At 40.2% G+C, this 27,191-nt stretch overlaps 1 protein-coding gene across 1 annotated transcript in view; it reads left to right on the top strand.

Moving 5' to 3' along the window:
* Window positions 1-27,191, top strand: part of ABCA3 (ATP binding cassette subfamily A member 3) — a gene marked incomplete in the record, with an annotated part of 1,818,321 nt that overhangs the window by 695,996 nt on the left and 1,095,134 nt on the right. Inside the window, 1 exon segment of the mRNA XM_044089258.1 lies at window positions 17,170-17,325. Within this exon segment, the coding sequence (XP_043945193.1) occupies window positions 17,170-17,325 (156 nt within the window).

Raw genomic sequence — 27,191 nt, 5'->3', positions numbered from 1 at the left:
AGGGGGCCTATACAAGCCTAGCCATAACAATTTCCTGGCTATTTCTTCCTACAATATTTACTTCCCTGGACCCCTGTCTAGCAAGGTGACTGACATGATCCCCGGTGTGAATTTCCTATCTCCCATCCAATCATCAAGGTTCCTTTTGAAGAGGGCCAAAGAGGCGTTCTGCTTGACATGTATGGGCAGTCTATTACAGACTCTGGGGAGTGTGTGGGTCAGAAACCTATCCCTCCAGCATGTTTTGTTCATTGTGATGACAAGGTTTAGATCCTTGGAGAGTGTGGCTCTGAGGGATTGGGATTTCTTTGTGTAGAATGTCCAACAGCTCTGGGTTTGACATGGCCTTGTATGTTAAGCAGAGATTGCCTCTGAGTAGACGATATGCAACAGAGTATAGCTGGAGTTTTTTTTAGACGGTCAGCATAGGGCATCTGTTTTAGGCCTGTGATTCTTTTAGTGAGGTATTTCTGCGGCCTTTTCAGCTGTTGCAGATATCTTGAGAGGTACATACCAAATGGGGCGTTGTATTCTATAATCGGTCTAATGAGGGATGACTACAGTGGGACAATGACCTCCTTTTTTCTGAATGAAGAGCCCTTAGTGATGAGGTGTGCCACATAGAAGGATTTCCTGACTGTTGTGGCTATGTGGTTATCGAAGATGAGACCACTGTCCACCTGTGTCCCCAAGTGTCTTATCACACTTTTGGTGTTTAGTGTATTGCCACCTATGTGGTAATTCATGGGTACATGCTTTTTCCCAAAGGGGAAAACTGTACATTTCTTGGCACTGAGCTTGAGCCCATGGCTCTGGCACCAAGCATCTGTTTCTGTAAGGCCCTTTTGTAGAATATCCACAACATTTGGGGATTCAGTAATGGCTCCCAGGTTGCAGTCATCTGCGAACTTTGTTAGCCAGAGTCCCTTAGTGTTGGCCTGTAATTCAGAGAAGTAGATGCCAAACAAGAGTGGTCCCAGGACTGAACCCTGAGCTACTCCACTTGTCTGGAGCTGGATTTGGAGTCTGCTACTTTTACAGTGTAGATTCTGTCAGAATGCCAGTTGGCAACCCATCGAGTGATGTAGGGATTATGGATCTGTAGTTTCCCGGATTAGTGGTTAGACCTCCTTTTTGCAGGGGAATGACTGTAGCCATCTTCCATTCCTTGGGCACAAAACCTGACTGAAGGCTCCAGTTGAAAAGTAATTCAAAGTGGACCAAAGAGGGCATGATGTTCATCGTGTTACACTGCTGCAGTCATTACACTTGGGTTATCCTGCTGTCAGGCGGTTCCCCAGTCGGCCTGAGTTCCAAAGTCTTGTTCCGGTGTCGGTTGCTGTCGCCTCCTCCCTGACGTCAGTGCGACAGGGGTATATAAGATGCAGCTGACGCCAGTTTCTTCTGTCTTTTTTGCCGCGCGGTGCCCAAAGCAAAAGCAGTTCGCAAGTGCAGGTCGGCCGTCTCCTGAGATTTTCATTACGAATCCAGAACCGAAGTCTTCTACAAAGCTATGTACCCCGTTGGGGAAACTTTTTCTTGCCTCAGACCGATGTCAGTAAAAGTTAATAACTGTATTTCTTGTGGGAAGCAAATACCTCATAAGGATTTCCATTCCTATTGTATCACATGCCTAGGCCCTGATCACGACATCACTGGTTGTCGGTTTTGTGCTAGGTTTAACAAGCGCACTATTAAACGTCTGTTTGATTTTGCCCAACATTATTTTGGTAGAAAATTCAATTATACCATGCCGTCGGAACTTCCGACAACCGGAATACACAAAAAGTGCAAAGACAAGGATAGGCATCCGAGGCCCAAAGCTGACGACAAAGCCTCTTCTAGGCAAGTTGCCGGTTTTCAGCGAGGCGCCTTCGCAGCCCCTGACCACCGCTTCTGTAGAACCTCAAGCCGCCTCTGACTCCCACGTGGAGATGGCTGGGCCTTCGGACGCACAAGTTCTTCAGCCTACCGAGACTAACCTTTCAGAGTGATCCGGAGTAGCTGAGCAACCCACAGCTACAGAGGGTGTCTTCAGACCTACTCAGTTAAGCATTAAACCCTCAGCTAAGTCTAAGCCTTCTTTAAAGTCAAAGAAACAAATACAGCATTCTCCAGGACAGGCCTCTATGCCTAAGAAACAAATGCTCAAAATGGCCGAAGACCTAATCACTCTGATCAGGGGGTCCCATCCCCCTCCTGATAAAAGGCCTAGACAGGATGCAGACTATGACTCATCCGACCAGGTGTCCATCTCTTCTGATTCATCCTCAGACCTAGGATACTCTTTACCCCCTTATGAGGATTCTGATGCTGAGAAATCAATTCCATCAGCCTCACCGCCTGAGGACTACTCCTTTGGGGAAACCCTACATACCATGAGGGAGCATTTCCACTGGGAAGGCCAGGATTATTCAGAATCCAAGAAAAGGCTCCGAGACTTCCTTTTATTACCTCAACACAGACCCTTTGCTATTCCACCAGTGTTAGATATTGTGGATGATGTGTATACTGAATCCAGCTTAAATCCTGATTCCTTACCACCAGCTCCTTTTAAACCTGACAGAGATACTACAGAGTCCCTGACTCGCATAAATTTCTGTATAAAAGCCCTGTAGCTGACCCTGAAACTTTCTCAGGGACCCAAAGGAGTTAAGGCCTCATCAGCCAAGAATCCAATTCCCTCTGACAGAGATTCCAGAGCATTAGACAGATGGGGAAAGAAAGTATATACGTCTGCAACTTTAGCAATGAGACCCTTAAATTGCCAGTTTCACATGCTAAAATATCAGCAATTTTTACTGTCTCAGTTAAAACAAAAATTGCTTCCAGAATCAGATCCTACTAATTTTAAAGAAATGCAGGATTTATTGCATGCAGCCGAACAAGTGGGAAAGCATACTTTGCAATGTGGTTTTGATTCTCTAGAGGCCTCCTGCAGAGCAGCAGTTACAGGCTCTGTCATTAGAAGACATGCTTGGTTAAAAGAACATATGTTACCAGATCATGTTAAAGCAAAATTATTGGATGCACCTTTGCAGCAGGATGTGTTATTTGGAGTTAAGGCAGAAGAGGTATTAAAGAAAATGGAGGGTAAGGCAAAATCTATGCAAATGGTGAAGGATTTCTTACAGGTTCAGCCTCCTAGATTTAGCAGAAACTGGCCAACTAAGAATTGGTCCTTTCCAATTAGACAGACCTCAAAGGGGAAGATACAGACATCCAAAAGGTAGAGGTCAAACACAAGGTACTTACAAGCCTCGACAATGGGTTGCATCAGGCCAGAAAGAAGGGGAAGACAGGCCCCAACCATATAAAAAACAGCTCCAATGACTTCCCACTACAGCTGCCAAATAAATCATTCTTGACAGCCCCCTTGGAAGGAAAACTGGCACTATTCTACCACAATTGGCAAACGATCACCAAAGACAAAGGGTTCTCAACATTGTATCTCAAGGTTACAGGTTCCACTTTCACACACTGCCAAGGTTAAAAAGAATGCCAAACCTGCCACCAAATCAATGAGCAGAGGCTCAAAAACAAATTACAGCACTCATGGATATGAGAGCTATTCAAAAGGTACCATTTAAGGAGCAAGGACAAGGATTTTACTCAAGACTCTTTCTGGTACCCAGAAAGGACAAAGCCTGGAGGCCCATTCTGGATCTTTCATCTCTAAACACTTACCTGGATGTTCCGAAATTCAAAATGTTGACATTACAGCAGCTTCTTCCCATGCTGGGCAAGAAAGCTTGGCTTGTGACTTTGGACCTCAAAGAGGCATACCTGCATGTCCCTATCAGACAAAACTGCAGAAGATACCTCAGATTCATAGCGGGTTCAATGCACTACCAGTTCTCTGCACTGCCCTTTGGCTTATCTACTGCTCCCAGGGTCTTCACAAAGTACCTGGCACCAGTAATTGCATTTTGCAGACAGAAAGGAATTCAAATTTATCCGTACCTGGACGACTGCCTGATTCAAACAGAGAGCAAGGACATTCTTCTAAAGCATCTGGCGTTTGTAAAAAAGTTAAGTTGCCTGGGATACACAGTAAACGAAAAGAAATCAAAACTAGTGCCCTCACAAGAGATTATATTCCTGGGTGCCAGCTTGAACACAACGGCCCAGATGGCTTATCTCACGCCAGACAAACAAGGACAACTGACTCAATACTTTCAATTGATGGCAACGAGGGCCCAACTCCCTGCAAGAAAAATTCTGCAGGCCTTGGGTTACATGCATCTTGCATACTACTAATTCCATATGCCAGACTGCATATGAGGAAACTACAATGGTACCTAAAGAATGTATGGTCTCAACACTGTCAAAGTTTGGAAACAGTTATACCACTAATCCCTTGCCTTCAACAGGAGTTTCAATGGTGGGCTCAAGCTTGTCACCTCAACAAGGGACAGCCTTTTGCACAACCCACAGCCAGGCAAACACTGACAACAGATGCATCGGATTACGCCTGGGGAGCACACATGGCAGGCAAATGTATTCAGGGCACGTGGCCTGCAGAACAAAGGCATCTTCACATCAATCAAAGAGATGCTAGCTGTACAAAATGCGCTTATAGCTTTCAAGGACCTGCTGCATCCAGGACAACTACTACTAAAGACAGACAACACCACAGTTATGTGGTATATAAACAAGCAAGGGGGCACTCACTCCTACCCCCTATGCAGACAAGCTATGACCTTGTGGAACACAGCTATAAACCTTCAACTTCATCTGCAAGCACAATTCCTGCCAGGAGACAAAAACACACTGGCAAACGACTTAAGCAGAAACATCATGGATCCCCACGAATGGGAGTTGAATCCACAAATATTCAGAATGATAACACAGAAATGGTGGAGCCCGGACATAGATCGGTTTGCATACCCAGTAAACTTCCAGCTACAAAAATTCTGCACAAGGAGTTACCATCCACAAGCATGGAAAGTGGATGCCCTCTCATTCAGCTGGGAGAACCTACAAGTATACGCTTTCCCACCACTATCTCTCCTGCTAAAGGTACTCATAAAAGCCAGGCAGGAAAAGCCAAAGATGATCCTGATTGCACCAGACTGGCCACACCAGCACTGGTACCCAATCTTAAGGAGCTTAGCACAAGAACCACCCTGGATTTTGCCTCAATTCCCACATCTGCTGACTCAGCACAACAAACAAATACTACACAGCCAGCTAAACACCTTAAACGTTGCTGCATGGAAGATTCCTTAGTCAAGCAAGCAATGCCTCTCTCCAAAGCTGTTATGGATGTCATTCTGGAGGCCAGAAGGCCTAGTACCAGGAAAGCCTGTTCGGATAAATGGAAGAGATTCTGTGCCTGGAACCAAGCTCACAGCCTTGACCCTCTTGTCCCAAACATTCCTCAGATACTACAATACTTAACTGAGATGCTGGACAAAGGACTCTCCTTCTCATCCATCAAGATCCACGCCTCTGCCATCTCTGCTCATTACAACATGGATCCACCAATATTCTTTAATCCTCTGTTAAAACAGTACCTCAGAGGGGCTAAAACCATAAGACCACCCCGTAGAGCACCTACTCCAACTTGGGACCTCAACTTTGTTTTGGAGAAGCTAACTTTACCTCCATTTGAGCCAGCCAACACAGCAGAATTAAAATATATCTCTTGGAAAACTGCTCTGCATCTGGCAATAACATCAGCATGAAGAGTTTCAGAATTACAGGCACTAATGGCAGTGGAACCTTTCCTCATTTTCCACCAGGACAGGGTGTCTTTAAGAACTAACCCTACTTTTATGCCAAAGGTGGTATCCAGTGTGGCTCTAAACCAAACTATTCACCTGACAACTTTTTATCCTAAACCACAGAATAAAGGGGAGAAGACTACTGCACTCTCTGGACATTCACAGGCAGTTACGCTTCTACTTGGACAAAACCAAAGCTTTCAGAAAATCTGAGCAATTATTGGTAGCATATGCTGCAGGAGCACAGGGAAAAGCCATTTCAAAACAGACTGTTTCAAAATGGATAGGACATTATATACGTTTCTGCTACACATACCATGGAAAACCTGTTCCTAGCAGCATTAGATCTCACTCCACCAGGGCAACAGCCACTTCAACTGCCTACCTCAGGGGAGTACCTACCAAGGATATTTTGGAAGCAGCAACTTGGAGTTCTGTACATACCTTCACCAAGCATTACCATCTGCCTCTATACTCTAAATCCAGAGCGGGCTTCGCCACTGCAGTGCTAATAGGGCCTTATAGCCACCCCTATTGCCTTATAGAACCAGCCACCCTTCCTCAGCTTTGGGATTCTACCCAAGTGTAATGACTGCAGCAGTGTAACACGATGAACATAGTACAGTTTTGTACTTACCATAAATGTAGATGTTACGAGTGTATACACTGCTGCAGTCCAGGTTACCCTCCCTCCTTCCCCTCTTACTGACTGGTACGTACCTATGTCTTCTGCCCTTACTACCTATGGGGAGTATTTGCTGGTAGCTGTAAGTTGTTTTTTGCTTTTCTTATGTATGTTTTATTAGCAATTGGAATTGCCTACCTATTTAGGGGCACCTGACATCTGGGGCAAGAAATACTGAAGAAAATGGCGTCGGCTGCATCTTATATACCCCTGTCGCACTGACGTCAGGGAGGAGGCGACAGCAACCGACGCCGGACCAAGACTTTGGAACTCAGGCTGACTGGGGAACCGCCTGACGGCAGGATAACCCAGGTGTAATGACTGCAGCAGTGTATACACGCGAACATCTACATTTATGGTAGGTACAAAACTGTACTTTTCATGCTATTTACTAAACATCCTGGTATGTTATCAGGATCCATCGGTGCAGTGTTTTTGGCCTTAGAAAGTGCATTGATGACCTATTTCCTAGTAATGGTTGGAGGGGAGGGATTGTGGTATGTGGTATTTCCTTTGGACTGTCAAGAATCTGGGGGAAGAAATTTGTGCCAAACCTTTCAACCAAAAGTTTGGCAAGGGCCTCCGGTTCAATGTGGGTGATGCCATTTACAATAAGTTCTGTGCATTGTTGTGCATTTCGCCTGAGTTTTCGGACATAGCTGTAGAAGGTTTTGTGGTTGTCCTTTGCTAGTTTATCTTCAAATTTAGCTGTTGAAGTATTAATTAACCATCTTAGCTGCCTGTTTAGATTGGTCAGGTTTTTTTTAGTATTTATGGCTTTGTTCCTCCTACCCTTGGCCAAAAATGTTTTCTTTTGTTGTATAAACTGTCCAGCAGGAAAATGATTGTCTGTAGGACCTGGGTATTCAAGCTCCTATGCAGAGGAGGAAAAATGTCCACGAATAAAATACCCTAGGGAAGCCAAGAACAAATGGATGACCAGGTAGGCTGCCTTAATAAAGGTACGGTGGGATGTCGGTGAAGAAGCTGGGCTACCGGTAAAGCCTTGAGAAAGGCTGTGCGTACCAGAGCACTTGTGGTTGAAGGCTGAGTAAAGCCTTTAGAAAGGCTTTGTATACAGGTCGTAGTTCCGGCTGGTCAGGTCGCCTGGTGAGAGGAACCGCTAGTGTGGCAGCTAGAAATCAAAGATGAAAAACACAGAAAAAACAGGCAAAGCAACATAAATGTGGCTCTGCTAAGGAGCTCTGCTCGCCGTGGTGGCAAAAATCAACGTAGTCGAAGTTCAGATCCTAGAAGGTCGTACTTTATTGAAGTAAAAAGTACCAGAAGTACAATCACCATCGAAGCATAGTTCCTTAATGTAAAGAGTGATCCTGAGGATTTCCTTTTACAAGAGTACCTGGGGGTGTGCCAGTGGGAGCCAATCAAGTGTGGGTGAAAAAAACTTTATTGTGATTGGGCACGACAACTTGACATCACACCTTACAATCTGATAGGTTAGATACCCTGAGCCAGCTCATACATGGTTAGTAGATTCACTCTAAACCTGCAATAGTGAAGTTCGGAGATTAGCTAAAATTAGCTAAAAAAAATGTAGTTAACTAAAAATAGTCTTGCTGGAAAAAAATCAACCCTTGCTGGTAAAATACATTGTTAGGCTACACTTTTTGAAATCTTCGTCAGGATGGTGGATGACCTAAAAGAGCATAATATGCAAAGGCGAGCGTACTAGAGAAATAGCAACAACATGTATGTAAAATAACATGTATGTAAAATAAGAAATGGGCTAGAAAACCAAAAAATAAGAACCAGGCTAGATATCCAAAAAAATAAGATACAGAAACTAAAAAGAGAAACAAAATAGTGAAAAATTCTTAAATAATGGATATCAATAGAAACTAATGTATTAAGATATGGAACTGAATGAGGGCTGTTAATTAAAAAACAAAAGAAAAAAACAATCTTAAAAAGGCACTGATATGTAACCTGAAAAGCTAGAAAGACACGAAAAAAAAGTAATACTGAACCATTGTAGAAAACATGAAAGACAAAAAAATATATATAGATGAACCATTGACCAAAAACAAAAGAGTCCGAATTTGCCAGGGGAAGTATCAGACCATGGGCTGGAGGTAGACTGGTGAGATCAAAACTGGCTGTCGCACGAAAGGTAACATTTTGTCGGTAAATCTGTTAGCGGTCCAGGTGCAGAAGTTGTGGTATACGGTGTTGTATCTTTCTGAGATACAAGACTGGGGTCAAAGATTCCGCATAGTTAAGGCCTGGTCTTTTCCTTGCCTGCAAACGTATTTGCCACTCGAGTTCCCTCTTCTCTAGCAGCGAGTTGTGGTCCCCGCCTGTCTTTCCCTAATGCAACTCAAGTGGCTGGAACTTCCTCAGCTACTTAGACTCAATCAAGCCATAGTTGCACATAAACTCTACTACTGCCCTGAAAAAACACCTGCCCTCCAACAACTAATTAAGCCCTACACCACCACTAGAGCCCTGAGATCTAGCAACCAAAATCTCATTCAAGTAATTAGACATAAAAATGAAGCAGGTAAATCTCTCTTTGCCTGCACAACAGCACAAACCTGGAACTCACTCCCAAACAATATAACCAGCACTACTTCTTGCACCCATTTCAAACACCTCTTGAAATCCTACTATTCTAACATCTGGCTCTGCTCTTGCTATACCCCAGGGTAGCAACATCTATGCTCCAGTTGCATGGACTATGCTACACTACAACATTTTCCTTTACTGAGCTCTACTGCTATCCCACAGATTCATCCTAACATTTCATCAATCTATATGCAGTAAACATTCCAACACTTGTACTATTCTGTACCATATCCCTTACCTGAAAAACACTCTAATCTGTTTCTAGACTAACACAATACCTAACAGAGATTATCTTACTCTCATCCTACCTATACCTTTACCCTATTTTATGCCACTATGGGCATTTATTTACTTCTCAGTTATACTAAAGCATAAATGTATTACAACTTTATATTTACTAATATTCTGAAGGGACAAAAAAATATTATTTATATATATTTGCATTATTTGTACTACTTGTATATTCTACTAGAGTACTGACTGTATATTCTTCTAGTTATCACATGCCATGTAAATGGTCCTCTGTACTACTTATAAATGTTAAGAATTGCTTTGTACTGTTTTCATCTAATATTGTATTGTATCATGGAGCTTTTCTCCCCGGGCCTCCGCTGAAAATGGACCTGTGTCCAGTCGGACTTTCCCGGTTAACAAAAATAAAATAAAATAAATAAAATAAAATGTGTTCAAGAACATGAAATTTGAACGTATTGTGTCCTAGGTTCCTAAGAGCATGCACTGCCAGCTGGTTTGTCACTTTCAAGTATTTTAAGTCATGCAGGTGTTTTGCTATCACAATAAAGTTTTTTTCACCCACATGATGATTGGCTCCCACTGACACACCCCCAGGTACTCTTATAAAAGGAAATCCTCAGGATCACTCTTTCCATTAAGGAACTACGCTTCGATGGTGATTGTACTTCTGGTACTTTTTACTTCAATAAAGTACGACCTTCTAGGATCTGAACTTCGACTACGTTGATTTTTTGCCACCACGGCGAGCAGAGTTCCTTAGCCGAGCCACATTTAAGTTGTTTTACCTGTTTTTTCTGTGTTTTTCATCTTTGATTTCTAGCTGCCACACTAGCGGTTCCTCTCACCAGGCGACCTGACCAGCCGGAACTACGACCTGTATACGAAGCCTTTCTTAAGGCTTTACTCAGCCTTCAACCACAAGCGCTTGGGTACACACAGCCTTTCTCAAGGCTTTACCGGTAGCCCCAGCTTCTTCACCGACATCCCACCGTGCCTTTATTAAGGCAGCCTACCTGGTCATCCATTTGTTCTTGGCTTCACTAGGGTATTTTATTCGTGGACATTTGTTGTATAAACTGTATATAATATGATCCTGCCAGGGTGGTTGGCTTAGCTTTCGAGTTTGTCTTATTTTTAATACGAGTGGGCACAGCTCGATCTATACAGCTATCAATATGGCTGTACAAAGATTTTGTAAATAGTTCAGCATTTGCTATGGTGTTTACTAGGTTTAGGGGGTGCTTGGAATTTTGCAAAGGTGTTGCGTAGAAGAGAGAGGCTAACCTTGGAATAGTTCTTAAAGATTTTTGGTTCCGCTGGATCCCCAGATTTAATTTTTATTTCAAGTAATACTGCCTTATGATCAGATCTGACAAGTGAAGACTCTACACTGGGTGAGGAGCACCAGAACCCCATGTTCTTAAGAACAAAGGCAATGATGTTTATACCCCTGGTAGGAGAATGGACCAGCTGTTCCAGGATATTTGTATTTAAGCAAGTTTACGAATCGCTGGACTTGTGCATTAGAAGTGGTGTTGGATTCTCAGTCTGTAGAAGGGTAGTTGAGATCTCCCATGAATATTGTATTAGGTTGATTGGTGAGGGACTCTAGCACCAAATATTCTCTTGTATGCATTCAGAAATCTTCCTCTCATTATGTATTCTTTTTCTGGGTCCCCCTGATACATCTGCATTATTGCAAACCAAGCTCTAGTCTCTACTGATAAAAGTATTCACTGCTGAAAGCTGATTTTTTTCTTCCAAAATTGTCTTAAGCTCCATAATAGTAGATTTAGAAGGATTGTAAATATATGCCAGTGTAATCCTCCTCCACTGCCACAGATCTGCCATTATTGTCTTTTTTCCCTTTCCTATCATTATTGAAGCTTCTGTAACAATCATTGTTACACCCATTTTCATTTGTCTGATATGTTGCTGAATGTCCACCCTGAAATCCTTTCTTTGTCAAACTCGTATGATTATTTCTATCAATATTTCTCCTACAACATTGCAATTTGTACCCTACATTTCTTATAAGTTCATAGGTATGCACTGGACTACCTGCCCTTGTGGGTCATTTTAAACCTAGCCAATTTTCCCTTTTGGTACTTGAATTAACATACCCTGTTTGGTGGTAAATTGGCATTTTGGTCTCACCCATTCCATGGTTGATGATTGTACGTTCCCCTCATTGAGAATAACTGGGATCATTCCATAGATAATTTGAGGGGACTGATGCATGAGGTAAAGCATTTGTCAGCTACCTCTGTCCATTAGTGATGTAGAGTACAGTCCTGGCATAAATTTTTTATTACCCTTCCTTAGATCTAAGTAGCACTTGAATATGGTTCAGTACTCTTTTTGTTTATACCTGTAAGGCCATTTCCATTCCATGATATGGACATAGTAATAATTATAATAGAAAGCTTTTGCTGTCATCTATTGTAGGTGGCAGTTGATTTTAATGTATATTTCCAACTTTTAACTTACATGCACTGACTAATGTAGTTGCTTTTTGTCATCTCTATTTGAACCAGTATCACATTATTCAGAACCTTTTACTTGAGTGAAAGCCCTCAAACAAGAAACTAAATAGGTTTAGGAATACCACACCCTTTTAACTTAAGCAAACACACAAAACTATGACAAGTTGAAAAACTTAAATTTACTCTCTTCATGTAGGAGCAAATTTTCTATATCGATGACTGCACCCACAGGCATTACCTTTTCTATTTTTAATGTTACCCTTTATAAAGTGCATGTTAAATACTGTGTTCCTGCTTACACTGGCTGCTATCTTTCTTGATCTGTAATCCCCTTCTTTATGTAAAAACAGGCCCTAAGAAAAAGTGCACTGGCTACATTTAAATAAATAAACCAAGCTCACTGTTATTAAGGCTGCTGGGGGGCATCTACTAGTATATTTTATTCATTTCTCAAAATTTCAGACTGCCGTTTTTCACTGAATTGCTTGCCTGTGTACCTTCAAAAGTTAATTACACTGTGCTGAAAGAAATGTACAAAGTACAATGTTCAGAGATCTACAGTGGATATAAAAAGTGTACACAGCCTGTTAAAATGCCAGGTTTTTGTCCAATAAAAAATGACCACAATAAATTTCAAAACCTTTCCCACCTTTAATCTGTCCTATAACATGTACAGTTCAATTGAAAAACAAATCTTTTAGGGGAAAAAATAAAAAAAACCTGAGTGTGCAGACCCTTAAAACTAATGCTTTGTTGAAAACACACAAAAACCTGGCATTTTAACAGGGGTGTGTACACTTTTTATATCCACTGTAATTGCTTGCACCTGCAGACAGCTCATCTTCAAGCAACAGCTAGTAACTTTGCAGATTGATGAGGTAATCTTTTTAAATTTCATTCGTAACACATTGTATGCACTTCTAATGGTTAATTGCTTGTGCCTGTTGGCTTTGTCTCTCCACTTTAGAGGAGGCTGTTTTAAAAAGCAGCTATTTAAGAAAGAAACTTTGAGGCAGCTTAGAATGCAGGCTGACAAACTTCCTGGGTTAAACGACACCATTTGCATTAAATGTTTTTAATGACATTTTTTTAATATATTGCTTGTGATATTTGCACTTTAAATCAATTAACATTAGTTTTAATTGTTAGTAACTAAGATTAATTGGAAGTGTTTGCCTATTAGTTTATTTCCTTTATATAAGGGTTATTTTGTCATTAAGGTTTCTATTCTGATGAAGCCCTGTATTGATGAAAATGCTAAATAAAACCATTGAACTTGCATCACTAGCTTTTTGTTCGACTTACCAGTGAATAGTTTTGTGGTTTTAGACTTTGTCTCCCACTGAGAGCATTTGTTAGTGGAAAAAAATAACTAAGGAATTGACAAGTACAAGAAAAGAATACCGCCATTTCATATGCCTTTCATCATTTTGTCATATTTTTTAAACCAGTTTGCTTAAAGTAAAACTTGTCTTAAGGTTAAACCAAGAACAACAGTCATATCTTCCCCTGTAAAACAGACAAGATTATTATCTTAATTCTGAATATGATGCAATCAGTATGGATTTACACCCCCATCCCAGCAGCCCAAGATAACTTTACTATATTAACATTAACTCATTAAATACAATGCCCCTTTCGGCATGTACCTCACAAAGCACATGCAGCAGCTGGAGAGACCAAAGAGGTTCCTCACCCAGAGAATCCAGGGCCTCAAACATCTACCCTACACAGAAAGGCTAAAAGCCCTGTCTCCTACAGACTCCTCAGAGGTGACCTCTGTCTGGCATAGAAAGCAATGTTAGACCCCACCCTGGTGGGACTGCTGCATATCCGCAAGTCAAGCTTCACTCGAGTAACCCGCACGCACAACCTCAGCCTGGTCTGTGACATCGGTAGGACATGTTGGCAGGACAGATTTGTGTCCCAGAGACTCCCCTTTTGTGGAATAGACTCCCTCTCCATGTAAAGCAGAGTACCTCATTAAACCTTTTTAAGCACAAACTGGATGGGGAACAGAAAATACACCCCTGGAATTCCACCAAAGTCCCTGCTAGATGGTGGCATAGGGTGCTGCCTTGTTGGAACATGGACTAAATTCTTGGCTAGGCTTGTAAGGGCCTCAGGGGCAATAGCCTAGTAACTTCCTATGAACTTGCTTCTCCCTAGCCATTCTTACCCTGTCACAGTGAAAAGGCTAGTTACATTACAACTAAGAAAATTACTTTCTTGCTTTAATATCTTTAATATATATAGAAGTCACTGATAAGACTGTATTAATTTAATAAGCACAACAAGTACTTGCAGTTTACTTGTTCAGTCCCTTCAGTGTCTTTTTAAGTAATATTGGCAAAGTGGGGTATATGCTTTTACAGTTCACCCTCCAGTTTAACACAGTCAACAAAATTTCCAGTCTTTGAACCACTTCTTGCAAAGGAACATTTCACATGTTGAATCATGCCTCTAATGGGGTTAATGCTTTACAGTCTTCCATTTATTTTCTAATTTCACAGTGTTGCTGGTTGTTTTGCAAGTCACGTCTTTCTCCCAACACCATTATCTGGTTAAAATCCAAAGTACTCCTTTTAGTCAGCTACTATGCTTTTTTTTTCTGTCATTTAAGCATTTTCCTTTGGGACAGTGGAAAATATTTTTCTGGCAAAGTCTCTCTCTGGTCTTTGTTATTGTCAGAATAATGAGAAGCAGGTTCTCCTGTTTGCTAGCTCAGTCTTTATTGGCTAAACTTTGTTTCCTCTTCAGCAGTTTCTGCATCTAAAAAATATCCTATCTTAGATATTACAGAAAAATGTTTGAAGGCAGCGAGATACAACAGCTTGAATTTTACACCTACTTCTTGACATTCTCTGGTTTCATGTCTGGGATCATGATAGCATTTAGGGTTAAAAAAGTTAAAATTAATAGTAGGTAGTTATTTTTAGTGCTGGTAGGTTTGAATTGTGTAGAAATTCATAGAAAGATAAAACGTGCATTTTTTTTTCAGTTTTTGGCAGTTGTGGTCCTTTAGTATCCCTGGCATAAATAGCAGACAAAGACGAGACACTCCGCCTCACATTTAAAATATTTCTGCATGCTTTACAGAAATACTTTACGATATGCCTTGCAGTTTACTTTACATTTATTGTACACATTTTACTAAGAACAAAAACTTATTGTACTTGCAGTTCCTTCATTGCTATTCTAAACATTAATATCAGAGTGGAAGTTAACTGTAGAGCCCTTCCATCAATTTAGTCACTTCTTGCAGAAGCACAGTTTTCATGTCCAAACTGCATCTTATGGAAGTGACACTTCCTTTCTGCCACAGTTTTGTCAACAGCAATTTTTTCTGCTGACATGATTTCATCTTTACTACTATAAGTATTGGGTGCTTTCTCATGACCAGGTTTGGAGCATAAACATAATGTGCTGTTTCAATTAACAAATCTGGATGAAGAACACCAGTCCAGTTGCTTATCTAGGAAGACTTTCACATTGTTCTTGGTCTTGTTTCTTGTCATTTTGACCACCCAACAGTCTGATTCAAGTCCAAGGTACTCCTGATTTTTCTAGTCTGCACTGAATTTTGTTCTGTTGCTTCATTATTTTCCTTTGGAATAATGAAAGATTTCACAAGCAAGTTCTCACTATGGGCTTTGTCAGAAGAATGAGAAGCAGAGTCCACTTCACCTTGCTGGCTCACTCTTTGTTGGGTAAACATTTTTATTTTTTTCCTGAGTCTCCAGGAAAAAATATTTTAAGAACAGCTGGGTATAACAGTTTGAATCTCACATCTGCCTCCTGACAACCCCCCCCCCCCCCCCGACTATTGGGGTAAACTTTTTTCTTTCCTTCTGCCTAGAGTACAGTGGATAATCATTTTCTACACACTGGTTTCCCTCATTTTTTTACATTTTTTTCATTTCTGCCTCAATGTTTAAATGAGCAGCTCTTTGTTCTTGCATGACTGTGTATTTGTAATATAGTCTTGGCTGCTTTCTCATGGATACATTTGGAGCATATGCATGGTATGCCATTTCAATTAGCAAATCCTATATATGTAATATTAGTCCACTTGTTTATTTGTACTTTCATGTAATTTGTGCAGTCTATTCCTTCTAGTTTTTCTGATGTAGTCGAAAATGTCAAGTTTTCTGTGTACTCCTTGTCTTTACTATTTTTCGAAACTGCTCTTCTTGAGAAACCTCATATTCAAGCAGTTTCTCATACATTTCAGTCTCTGATTTCTACAATTTTATCAGATCATTTGAACAGCTACTTAAAATTGCTTATATTCTCTCCAGTTCTGCATTAATTCAGTGTCTCACTTTAAACACCTCTTGAGTGCATTTGATTTTTTTTCCCTCTAAACTAGTGGAAACCACCTCTTGTATCAAAGCTGAAACCTGAACTGCTTTCTTCTTCTGTAGGTTTTCTCATATTTTCTCCAGATTTCTTCTTTGCTGACTAATCAGTGACTGAATTGTACCTAGCTTTTGCTGGCTTTTTCTCCTCTTCAGTTTTTCAGACTGGAAGAGCTGTAATTGACCTCTTACCCAGTGTGCAGACATTTTGGAGCTCCAAGGTGAAGACATGCTCTATAATAAAGATCCTGAGAATTGGACTGTACTATGAATTACTAGGGATGTGGCATTATGTCCTGATAATACTGGATGTGCTGCAGAGTTTAATTTCCTGAAGCTAGAACATGCTTTTGAACATTGCTGATTTTTTTTCAGTGTGATTGTGTGGTCCTTCTTTTTTCTTCAGGACACTGTGAATGCCTGACTAGCTATGTAAAGTGAGTTGGTTATTCAAAAGTTCTTTATCATTAGAATTAACTGGTGCTACTAATGTAATCTTTCTTTGTTTTGATGATGGAAAAAGAAAGAATTGACACTTTTGTAAGAGTTATGGAACCTAGTTGGAAGTAAATAATATTGTCTCATTGATCTGTATAAACAGCTGTTAAAACCTACATTAACAGAGGTAGCTCTGAAACAGCTGTCAAACAATAGACCAGCTTGCTGTTGGTCAACAGCGCTGACCTCTTGCTAGTTGAATTTGTCACCTTGAACTCTGTCTCAGCCTTTTTTCCTTGCTGCTGTATAAATACCATTGAGGTCATGTTACTTCTGTGAGAGGTGCTAATTTTGGTGGTGTCCTTCCTACTGGGCAGATAGCTATCGGTAGTTGCCATGATGCCCCACAGAAGAGACAAGAATCTTTGGCCAGAAGCAGAATTAGTAGAGATTAATGTTAAGGGGTGCTACTTACAAAATTACACATACAATGCATACTGTAGAATTTAGACAGTAGTGTAATAAGAATGAATATAACTTGGGATTTAAGCTGTTGCATGGAATTCTGGTTGAGCTTGCATACTGATAGAATATTTTCTGTTATTCATTCATGTCTTTGTTATTTGTAGTTAAAAGGATATCCAAAAGGGAAAGTTCCAGATGAAATTGACCGTATCCTTCTAATCCTTGGTCTGGAGGATAAGCGGAGATCAAAAGCCAAAACTCTTTCTGGAGGGATGAAAAGAAAACTGTCTATTGGAATAGCCCTTATTGGCGACTCAAAAGTGGGTGATCACTGTTCTGCATAGTTATGTAATTGTACAGTTGTAAATTCGTATTGACTATGTACATTATAAGAGCTTCACTTACAGTTAAATTAAGGCTGAATGTTTGAAAGTGATTGTTGAAATGCACTATATATTGGTGATAGTGTTCAAATAGTTGCTTTCTTTTTGGCATAACAGTCAGATGAATGTACACTAACACATGTTCTGTTTTATGACGTCATAATTTATTAACTTACATCTCCTGGGGTGGCAGTCCATTTACCTGGTCAACAAAGTAATAAATGCCCCAGTGTGTAGAAACAGAATTCAAGTATCAAACCAGGGGGAGCTGCTGACATCTGGGTCATTGAAGTTTTTAAATTTTTGTTGGTCTGTGCATAAATTTGTGTATACCTTTATATAACGACTAGAAAATGTATTGGCTCAGTTGTTTTACCATTCATGTACAAGTAAACGTCCTGACCACAAAATAGAAAAAAAAAAACAATAGGTAAATAAAGTATGATAACTTAAAATAGTTGAAACCAAGCAATCAGAATGTGTTTTAAATGAAAAACTGTGCTCCCTGCTTTGTACTGTCATCTGAGCAGAGCAGACATCCAGGAGTCACTGAAAAAGGTAAGACAGTAATCATGCTGTGATTATTAAACTAGCTTTTCTGCACCCAAACCTATTGCTTGTCCATTTACATAGTGTGTGTGTGTGTGTGTGGGGGGGCTACTTGTTTCACTGAAAACACACTTCACTGAAACTCATTTCATTGAAAGCTCATTTCACTGAAAATCAGTTGCCTGAGCACAATTCACTGAAAGCTCTCTTCACTGAAAATTCATTTGACTGAAAATCATTTTGTTGAAAGGTATATGCCCTGTTCCCCACTGTAGTGCGATCCTGGAGTTAGTATATATAGTAAGGGGGGGCACAACCCAACCCGCCCCACCCACCTATTTTAAATGTTGGAAACCATAGACATGCAGAATTACAAGTTGAATGAATAACTCTTTCCAGAAGATATGTAACCAAACTATGTGTGGGGGGGGGGGGGCTGCATCCACCACACAGACACATTATATATATATATATATATATATATATATATATATATGCACACACACATATATATATATATATATATATATATATATATATACACATATATATATATATATATATATATATATATATATATACACACACACACACACACACACACACACACACACATGGTTGAAGTTCATTTGGTCACGTTTTTTTCTATGAAGAGGGAAAAAGACACTTTATGTTATTGAAAATCATATAGTCTCAAAGTTAATACATACAATTAGCAAAGGGTGTGAGGGGATGCAGGAGGCCCCCTCCCCGCAAAACCACAAGTTTACTTTCGTCTAATTTTCAGTAGGCTGGTGATTGAGCATTTGTGCTGTATCACTTTGGTTCAATATTTTGTGTTTTTGATAAAGAAACCTACATCTGTTTGCTGTTGAGTTCGTTTCCTAGCATTGTGCTTTCAGGGCTTTTGCCTCACTTTTTATGCAAAAAAATCTTCAAAATTTATTTGCACTCCATCTGCCTTTTTATGGTGTTCTCCAAGCTTCTGCCAGTTACATCACATGGGAGGCGCCTCTGTGATACTTGGAAGGCATCTTTAAGCTTTAAAATCTGTCCAATTACAGGTGGGTAAGGACCCAGATAGCCTAGGCTACAGCAGTGGTGATTTATTAGATAATTTTCTGTTAAGATAAGTTTACATAAACACCTGTACTTTCCTTCAGATGTTTAGGAATCTGGCTAGATTCCTCTCAGCTTTAATCTGCTCCTGGAAAATACATGGACGAAGTTAAATCACTTTTGTTCTGGACCAAAAAACATTCCTTTTTTTTCTTCTCTTTGGCCACTAGAGCTGCCACACACAAAGGCATCTTGCTGTCCAACTAGAATACAATCTCCCACTAATAACAGAGTGTAGAAGGATCACCTTGGCAATTAAAACCTTCTCCAGTAACATCTGCCATTTCATCACCCTCTCCTAAGGGCATGAACACCACTGAAAAAACCCTTGAAAAAGCTACATGGCTTCCAGTCAAACAAAGGTCCAACCTCTTACTTGGGTTGTAAATGTTAAATCAGTAAATGACCAAGCACTCTTTCCTTCAGTTGCAAAGCTCATTAGGCAGAATGTGCCCTATACTGTGGGGACTCCCAGGTAGTCTGGACCCCTTCTACAAACCCCCAAATCCAGGCTTCACGGTACTGATCACTGCTTCTCTGTTCTAGGGCTGTAACTCTGAAAGTATCTCCTACCTCACCTTAACTAATTAAAGTCTATAGCACCTCTTTGTATGCTTCCAGTCAACACCCATAGCACATTGTGGCTTCCAGACCTTTTTGTTTTTGGGTCTGGCTTCTTTAGCCAAGTATTAGAAGGAGCAAGGAGTTATTAACACAATGGCAGTAAGATTGTTGATCTAGGATGCCCTGCAGTGGAGAAATTAATAACTGCTTGTTTCTTATTATTCACAGGTTCATACTTGTGTTAATTTTTTTCATGATTGAGAGACCTACATTTTATTGAGCAGCATGATGTGAAATAATATGGTGGGAGGCATAAAGGTTGCAAGTGTCCAAATGGAGATATTGTTAGTAAATTTGAAAATAGACAATATTTCCATCTGTACTTAATATTTAAAAAACGGGTGATATGCAAACTATTGCATGGCATCAGCTGAAACCTTAGGTATTGTTGAAGAAACTTTGATGTTTGCACTGTTCGGTTGCACATCTTGAAAATATCTGGCATTATGTATATTGTTGATTAAGAAATATGAAAAACATATCATTAATTGAATGAAGTATCTCAATAAAAGAATAAAAGTGCATCCTTGGAATTCCAAGATGACTGCTCCCTGAAACAGCTTAATCTTAGCTCTGTGTGAAAAAAGAAACTGAGAGATAAGGACTAGTAATTCTGCCAGTTTTAGTAAAATTCAGTTACGGTCTAGTAAGTATGCTCCCTGATTGTCAGTAAAGAAGAAACTTATAGGGCATGAAAGCAAACTAGAAAAGGTGAAGAGGAAACACTGACTGGTAAGAATCCTGCAGGTTTTCAGGCTCCAGATTTGATGTAAAAGATGGTTTCCAGTAATTTAAAGGAAAAAAATAAATCAGATGCACTCACAGCTGACTAAAATCAAATATTGAAGGAGTATATCTACTCAAACATCAAAACACTGGAAAAAAATGGAAGAAGCTTTAAACAGCTATTCAGATGAACTGATAAAACTGCAAAAATCAAAGGTTGAAATGAAGAAGAGGTTAGTGGAGTATGAGACTTCTCAAGAATAGCTGTTTCGTTATAAGACAGAGCATGCAGAGAAAACTTGAAATTTTCTGCTGCACCAGAGAAACTGGAAGGAACAGACTATTACCTTTATGAAAGCACAGTTCAGCAGCTGGTGTTCCACAGCAGGATTTATTTATTTCAAAACAAACTGGCAAGCTGATGAAATGTTGGTGCTTTTCCTATTATCAATCATGAACCAGCATTTAGAAAAAAACTGTTTTATTGTAGTTAGCGCTTTCGAAGGGATCAGTGTCCCAACTTCTTCAGACAAAGTTAAAAAATTAAACCACACACACATATATATATATATATATATATATATATATATATATATATATATATATATATATATACATACATTGATTACAGGTTAAGTATCTAATTATTCAATTAATAAAATCAATAAACTATTTAGTATTTCCACAGCTAGTCAGTACACAGAACTCAATATTTAAAATAGCCAAATGTTACTAATCAGATATATACTATAAATGAAAAAAATATATAAAAACATTTTAAGAACATTGTTACCCTATATGCAAAACCATCAATTACTAATTTTGTGCATATGTTTTTTAAAACCACATCTACGCTCTTTGGTTAAATAATCACTATAAATGAAGTATACTTATACTTATTTCTACTATATAAGGGGAAGCACACACAACCCATTTATAATGAATAAGCACAAGACCCCACGTCATGCTGATATTGTTTAACAACAATGAATTCCATATGCAAGGTTGCCTAGAATAACCTAAAATAATAAGCAAACCTGTACACTTCTGCTTGCTTCTACAATATTGAAGGAAAACGCACATAAAATATTTAAAATAGGGGTGCACGTAACGCCACATCCTACTAATGCTATTAAACAAAAATCAAATCATTATAAAAAATTACCTAATATAATCTAATATTTTAATAACAATACTGGTATACATAAAAAAACTTTATTTTGGCCCCCCTGCATCACCTACGTAACGCCTTTAACTTTAAAATACTGCTAATCAAAACATATTCGTTAAGCCCAGGAAAAATGTATGCAGAAGTCCTAATCTGCCATAGAAGTTCTTGCTCCTCAAGTAATAATTGCCATGGCCCACCTCTTGGGTCTAATTGAATTTGTTGTAATACTGCGAAAGTAAACTTATGTGATGGATTCTTCTTTGTGTCTTGCCAGGGCATTATTCATGTCGATCCTACTTATACTATAGTTGTGTTCATATATTCTTTGTTTCAGCTTACGCTCGGTTTTCCCTATATAGAGGGACATGACTCACAACATGCTACATAGACCACTGCCTTAGAATCGCAATTGTCTCTACCAGTAAGTTTGTATACGCTCTCCCTAATCTTGATGTCAGTGCCTACTTTAATAAGCCTACATTGAGGGCATGCTCCACATTTCCGCATACCTAATGGTTCACGACGCATGCTTCTAACATCCTTATAACTACTCCTTTCCAGGATGTTTTTGAGATTCGAGCCTCTCCTATATGTGAACGCCGGTCTAGTGCCCAAAATTTTGCAAATCATTTGGTCTTCCAAAATGATTGCCCAGTTCTTAATAAGAATTTCCTTAATGGACTTAAAAACCAAGGAAAATGTGAACAAGAAATTCAACTGTTGGTTCATAGTTCATCCTGGTGGTACCTCAATCCGTGTTTCATTATTTCTGTCATTATAGACAATTCTTGAAAGGAGCGGCCTAAAATGCCCTAACTCCCTCTTTGTTTTTACCTCAATAATAATGTCAGTCAAAAGTGTATCCGGTTAGCCCCTTCTCAAAAACATGGATTTTAATTCCTCACATTCCTTATAAAAATCTAGATCTTCCGAGACCATTCTGGCTGCCCTTACGAGCTGACCTTTAACAACGGCCTTTTTCTGATGATATGGATGATTACTTGAATAATGTAAGAATGCATTGGAGTATGTGGGTTTTCTGTAGATGGTGGCCTTATATTGCCTTTTAGTACTATCTTTAGTTATCTTAACATCTAAATATGTAATATGATCAAAACCTACGGTGTATGTGAATTCAAGGAAATCTGTCATAGCTGTAATACTCTTTACAAAACATTGTATGAGTTCTGCCTCGCCCTTCCATATAAGGCACATATCGTCCTGGTATCTAGTATACCATAGGACGTGTTCTTGGAACATGTTTTTGTTAAACAGATAATTTCGTTCCCAATGTGCCATAACACTATTGGCGAAACTTCCCCCACAGGGTGAACCCATTGCCACTCCAGTGTTTTGCAAGAAGATTTCCTTGTTAAACATGATGTAATTGTTAGATAACACTAAATCAAGCAATGTCTCAACCAGACCTTATTACCATCAGCTTTTTTATAAAGCATAAACTTCTTAGTCCAAGCTATCCCTGTGGTCTAGCAATTTTGACCAGAAATTGTTTAAATGTCGTAAGCCATAAGGCCACCATCTGCAGAAAACCCACATACTCCAATGGATCTTGTCTGCTAAATCTTGTGGACTTTAATTAGATAGTGGGCAAATGGTACGTCCTGCCTAGCTGGATCTAGTTAAGGCCTTCAGCACTTTCTCCTGTTCTGATGATACATTGATAAGCTCACCTGCTTAATATACTAACCACTGTGGTAATTTGGTGGATCACTAATTGGCTTACAAAAAGAACTAATACATTCAGAGTTGGTGGGGTACTCTTCTAAATGGTTAGTCACCAGTGATATTTATACAGAGTTCCTTATTGGGTCCACTCCTGTTTGACATTTACTTTAATATCCAAGTGTATGTCATGGATATTTGGTTTGCAGAGTCTGTGGATGACTACAGACTTTGCGCATTCATTAACTCTCCATCGAGTACCCATATTTTACACGAGGGACTAGCTCACAGAAATTCCTGGTGTCAAGACCATGGATTCAAGTTAAATGCAAATAAGTGTAATATTCCTTTGGGAAGCATGAACACTTCTGTACGTACTACTTAGACACCCCTCCAGAGCTGACACGTTTGTGGACAATGAACTCTACTTTATCACATAGTAACTGTCATTAGAAAATCCTTAGCCCACCTAATCACAAAAGGAATAACTTTCCCGGTCCAAAGAAGTTACTTCCCTCTTATATTAATCGGCGTAGCTTGCTTATTATACAGTTTGTCACACTATTACTACTTTAAACCCACTATGCATAATCTAGTCAACTTTCACCTTATGAGTCTCTCTTAGCTTACTAGCACTGCCCATATCTCCACCATTTTTACTTGTCTTACTTTAATTCATTCACTGTTTTCTTTTCCATTTGTGTAACTGTGCATATGTTTGGTTTGTTAGATCTTCTGTGTATATATTTGTTAGATTTTGTATACTTAACCATAAATGTTCATAGGTTCATAGGTAAGTACTAAGCTATCTGCCCATGGGCATTTATAAGCCTAGCCACAGAGTGATGGCTTTCGCCTCCCCATTAGATTAGTAACCTGGGCCTCTGTCAACAGGGCTCCTGAAGTGATCCCAGGGTAGAACTTACGATTACCCATCCACTCATCAAGATTTCTCTTGAAGAGGGTCAGAGAGGAGCTCTGTCGAATATGGATTGGGATTCTATTCCAGAGTGAGGGGAGTCACTGGGACAGGAATCTATTCCTCCAGCATGTCCTGTTTATTGTTGTACATAGGTTCAAGTCGCTAGAATGAGTGGTTCTGAGGGATCTCGTTTTTTTTTTGAGGTGAAGCATGTCCAATAGTTCAGGGTTTGACAGCCCTATAGGTCAGGCATAGGTCACCTCTGAGCAGACGGTAATCGACTGAGAAGAGCTGGAGCTTTTTTAGTCGTGCTTCATAGGGTAATTGTTTAAGGCCCTTAATCCTCTTAGTGAGGTACTTCTGTGGTCTTTCTAGTTGTTGCAGGTGTCTAGTGAGGTATGTCCTAAATGGGGCATTGTACTCTATTATGGGCCTAATGAGTGAGGGGTAAAGTGGCACAATCACCTCCTTGGATCTGGATGAGAAACCCTTTGTGATCAGGTGTGCCACATAGAAGGATTTCCTGACCGTTTTGGCTATGTGGTTATCAAAGGAGAGCATGCTATCTACTTGGGTACCCAGGTCCCTAATTACTAATTACTTCTTCTGTACTTAGTGGATTCCCATCTATGTGGTAGTTTGTAGGTACTTTGTTTTTCCCAAATGGGATTACTATGCATTTTTTGGCATTTAGCTTGAGGCCGTGACTTTGACACCAGGTGTTTGTCTCTGTGAGACCCTTTTGCAGGATGTCTGTGTCAGCTGGAGAGTCAGTTATTGCACCCAATTTACAGTCATCTGCGAACTTGGCTAGCCACAGTCCCTCTGCCTTTGCCTGTACTTCAGAGAAATATATACCGAACAGGAGGGGTCCCAGGACTGAGCCCTGTGGGACTCTGCTTGTGACTGGTTTAGTGTCAGACATGGCGCCTGCCACTCTTACCGTGTGGGTTCTGTCTGAGAGCCAATTAGCAACCCATCTCATGACATGGGGGTTGATATTTAAGCTGGTGAGTTTGTCTATGATTCCTGAGTGTGGGATGGTGTCGAACGCCTTAGCGAGGTCCAGATATGCTGTGTGGACCACCTTCCCTTCATCTATGGCCTTGGTGACTGTTTCGAAGAAGTCGACCAAGTTCAGGAGGCAAGATCTGCCTTTAACAAAGCCGTACTTGGTGGGGTCCAGTGTCGGAGGTTCCCAATGTCCCTGTTAATGAGCTCCATGATAATGCGTTCCATGGCTTTGCAGACCAAGCTAGTCAAGCTTATAGGGCGATAGTTCCCAGGGTCAGTTGTGGCACCACCTTTGTGGAGTGGTACGACTGTTGCTGTACGCCATTCTTTGGGTACATAGCCTGTAGAGAGGCTGAGTTTGAATAGTGATTTGAGATGGAGGGTTAGTTCATTTTGAAGCTCGTGTAAGACACAACCTGGGATAGCATCTGGTTCCATTGATGCTGTGTTTTTGGCCTTTGCAAGGGCTGTCTTTACTTGTGTGTCTGAGATATCTGGAGCACCACATTCTTCTGGGATGGGTGCTATCCCCTTTGGTGGAGAGGGGGGGGGGTGAAGTTTGCACTGAACTTGTCAGCCAGGATGTTGGCAATGTCGCTTGGTTCAGTGTATTTATGGCCATTATGCACTAGCTCGGAGCATATCTGAGAGTTTGCCCCTAGACTCTTGACATATTTAAAGAAGCCCTTGTGGTTATCCTTAGAGTCATTGGCTATTTTTCTTTCGAAGTTGGCCTTGGATGATTTAATGAGGGAGTGCAGTTTTTTACTGATGTTAATCAGAGATGCCTTATTGTTCTATCTTGCAGGAGTGTCCTCCTTCTGTTGTAAAGTTTATTTATGGCCGGGGTCCACCAGACTGGCTTCCTCTTTTTTGAGGAGTTGGTCTTGGTTTTACTTGGGATGGCTCGGTCCATGCATTCTTGAAGGTGTTCATAGAATGCACTTGGATTCTGCCGATGGGTCATCATTTTCCATTTGATTGGGAGCTTTGAAACTTCCCACCTCGGTCTTGAGGTGTGTGAAGTTGCCTTTAGAGAAGTTTTTTACCTTGATTTCCTTGACTGGGGGGAGGTTCGGGATGTGGATGTCCAGTGTGATTAGTTTGTGATCTGATCTTACCAATGACGAGTTTACCTCAGGTGTGGAACATAGGTTCCCCATGTTGGTGATGACCAGGTCCAGTATGTTATCACCTCTTGTGGGAGTGGTGACCAGCTGTTCAAGGGCGTTTGAGTTTATAAACTCAAGGAAGCATTGGGCTAGGGCATTTGAGCTTGAGTAGTTTTCCCAGTCAGTGTTTGGATAGTTGAAGTCGCCCAGTAGGATGGTGTTGGGTAGAATCTTCATACTTTCTAATGTTCTCCGAAATGCTGCGTGAGGGTCCTGAGACAAGGTGGGATATCTGTAGCAAGCTATAAATTGAGCAGTCAATTTACCCGCTGTCAATTGCACTTGGATGGTCTCAGATTCTGCGTACTGTGCTACTAACCTGGAGGTGTGGGTGTTCTTCATGAATATGGACACCCCCCCCCTCCTTTTGTGTTCGTAAACCACTGTTATTCTTATGCTGTAACCTGGGCTGAGCCTGTAATTGATCATGATTTGATCAGTGCTCTGCTCTGGTAAACAAATGTAAGTAAATATTCTTCTACAGTCTGTAGTATAGTAGAATATAATGCTTATTTCAGCAGGTGCCTTAGATTTATAGGTTCATAGATTAGTACTAGGCTAACTGGCCTAGTGGGCCATTTTAAGGCTAGCCAGTTACCCCATGTGAGAATTGAACTCTGCACTTTGTCTATAAGGTAAACACCTCAACCATTATGTCAACCTCCCACCCCTTAGATTAATGGTTTCATATATTTATAGCTAATTACTAGACTTAGCTGCCTTAATGGGCCATTCTAAGCCTAACCAATTTTCTTCCCAAAAGTGAATATCAAACACTGTGCTTTATGTCTTTGAGTCAAGCACCTTAGCCATTATACCAACC

The sequence above is a fragment of the Protopterus annectens genome, chromosome 12.part0, assembly GCF_019279795.1.
Source record: "Protopterus annectens isolate FY-2018-M chromosome 12.part0, PAN1.0, whole genome shotgun sequence".
Classification (NCBI taxonomy): Eukaryota; Metazoa; Chordata; order Ceratodontiformes; family Protopteridae; genus Protopterus; species Protopterus annectens.
Note: the sequence above shows the minus strand (reverse complement) of the source record. Positions and strands in the feature narration are given on the sequence as shown.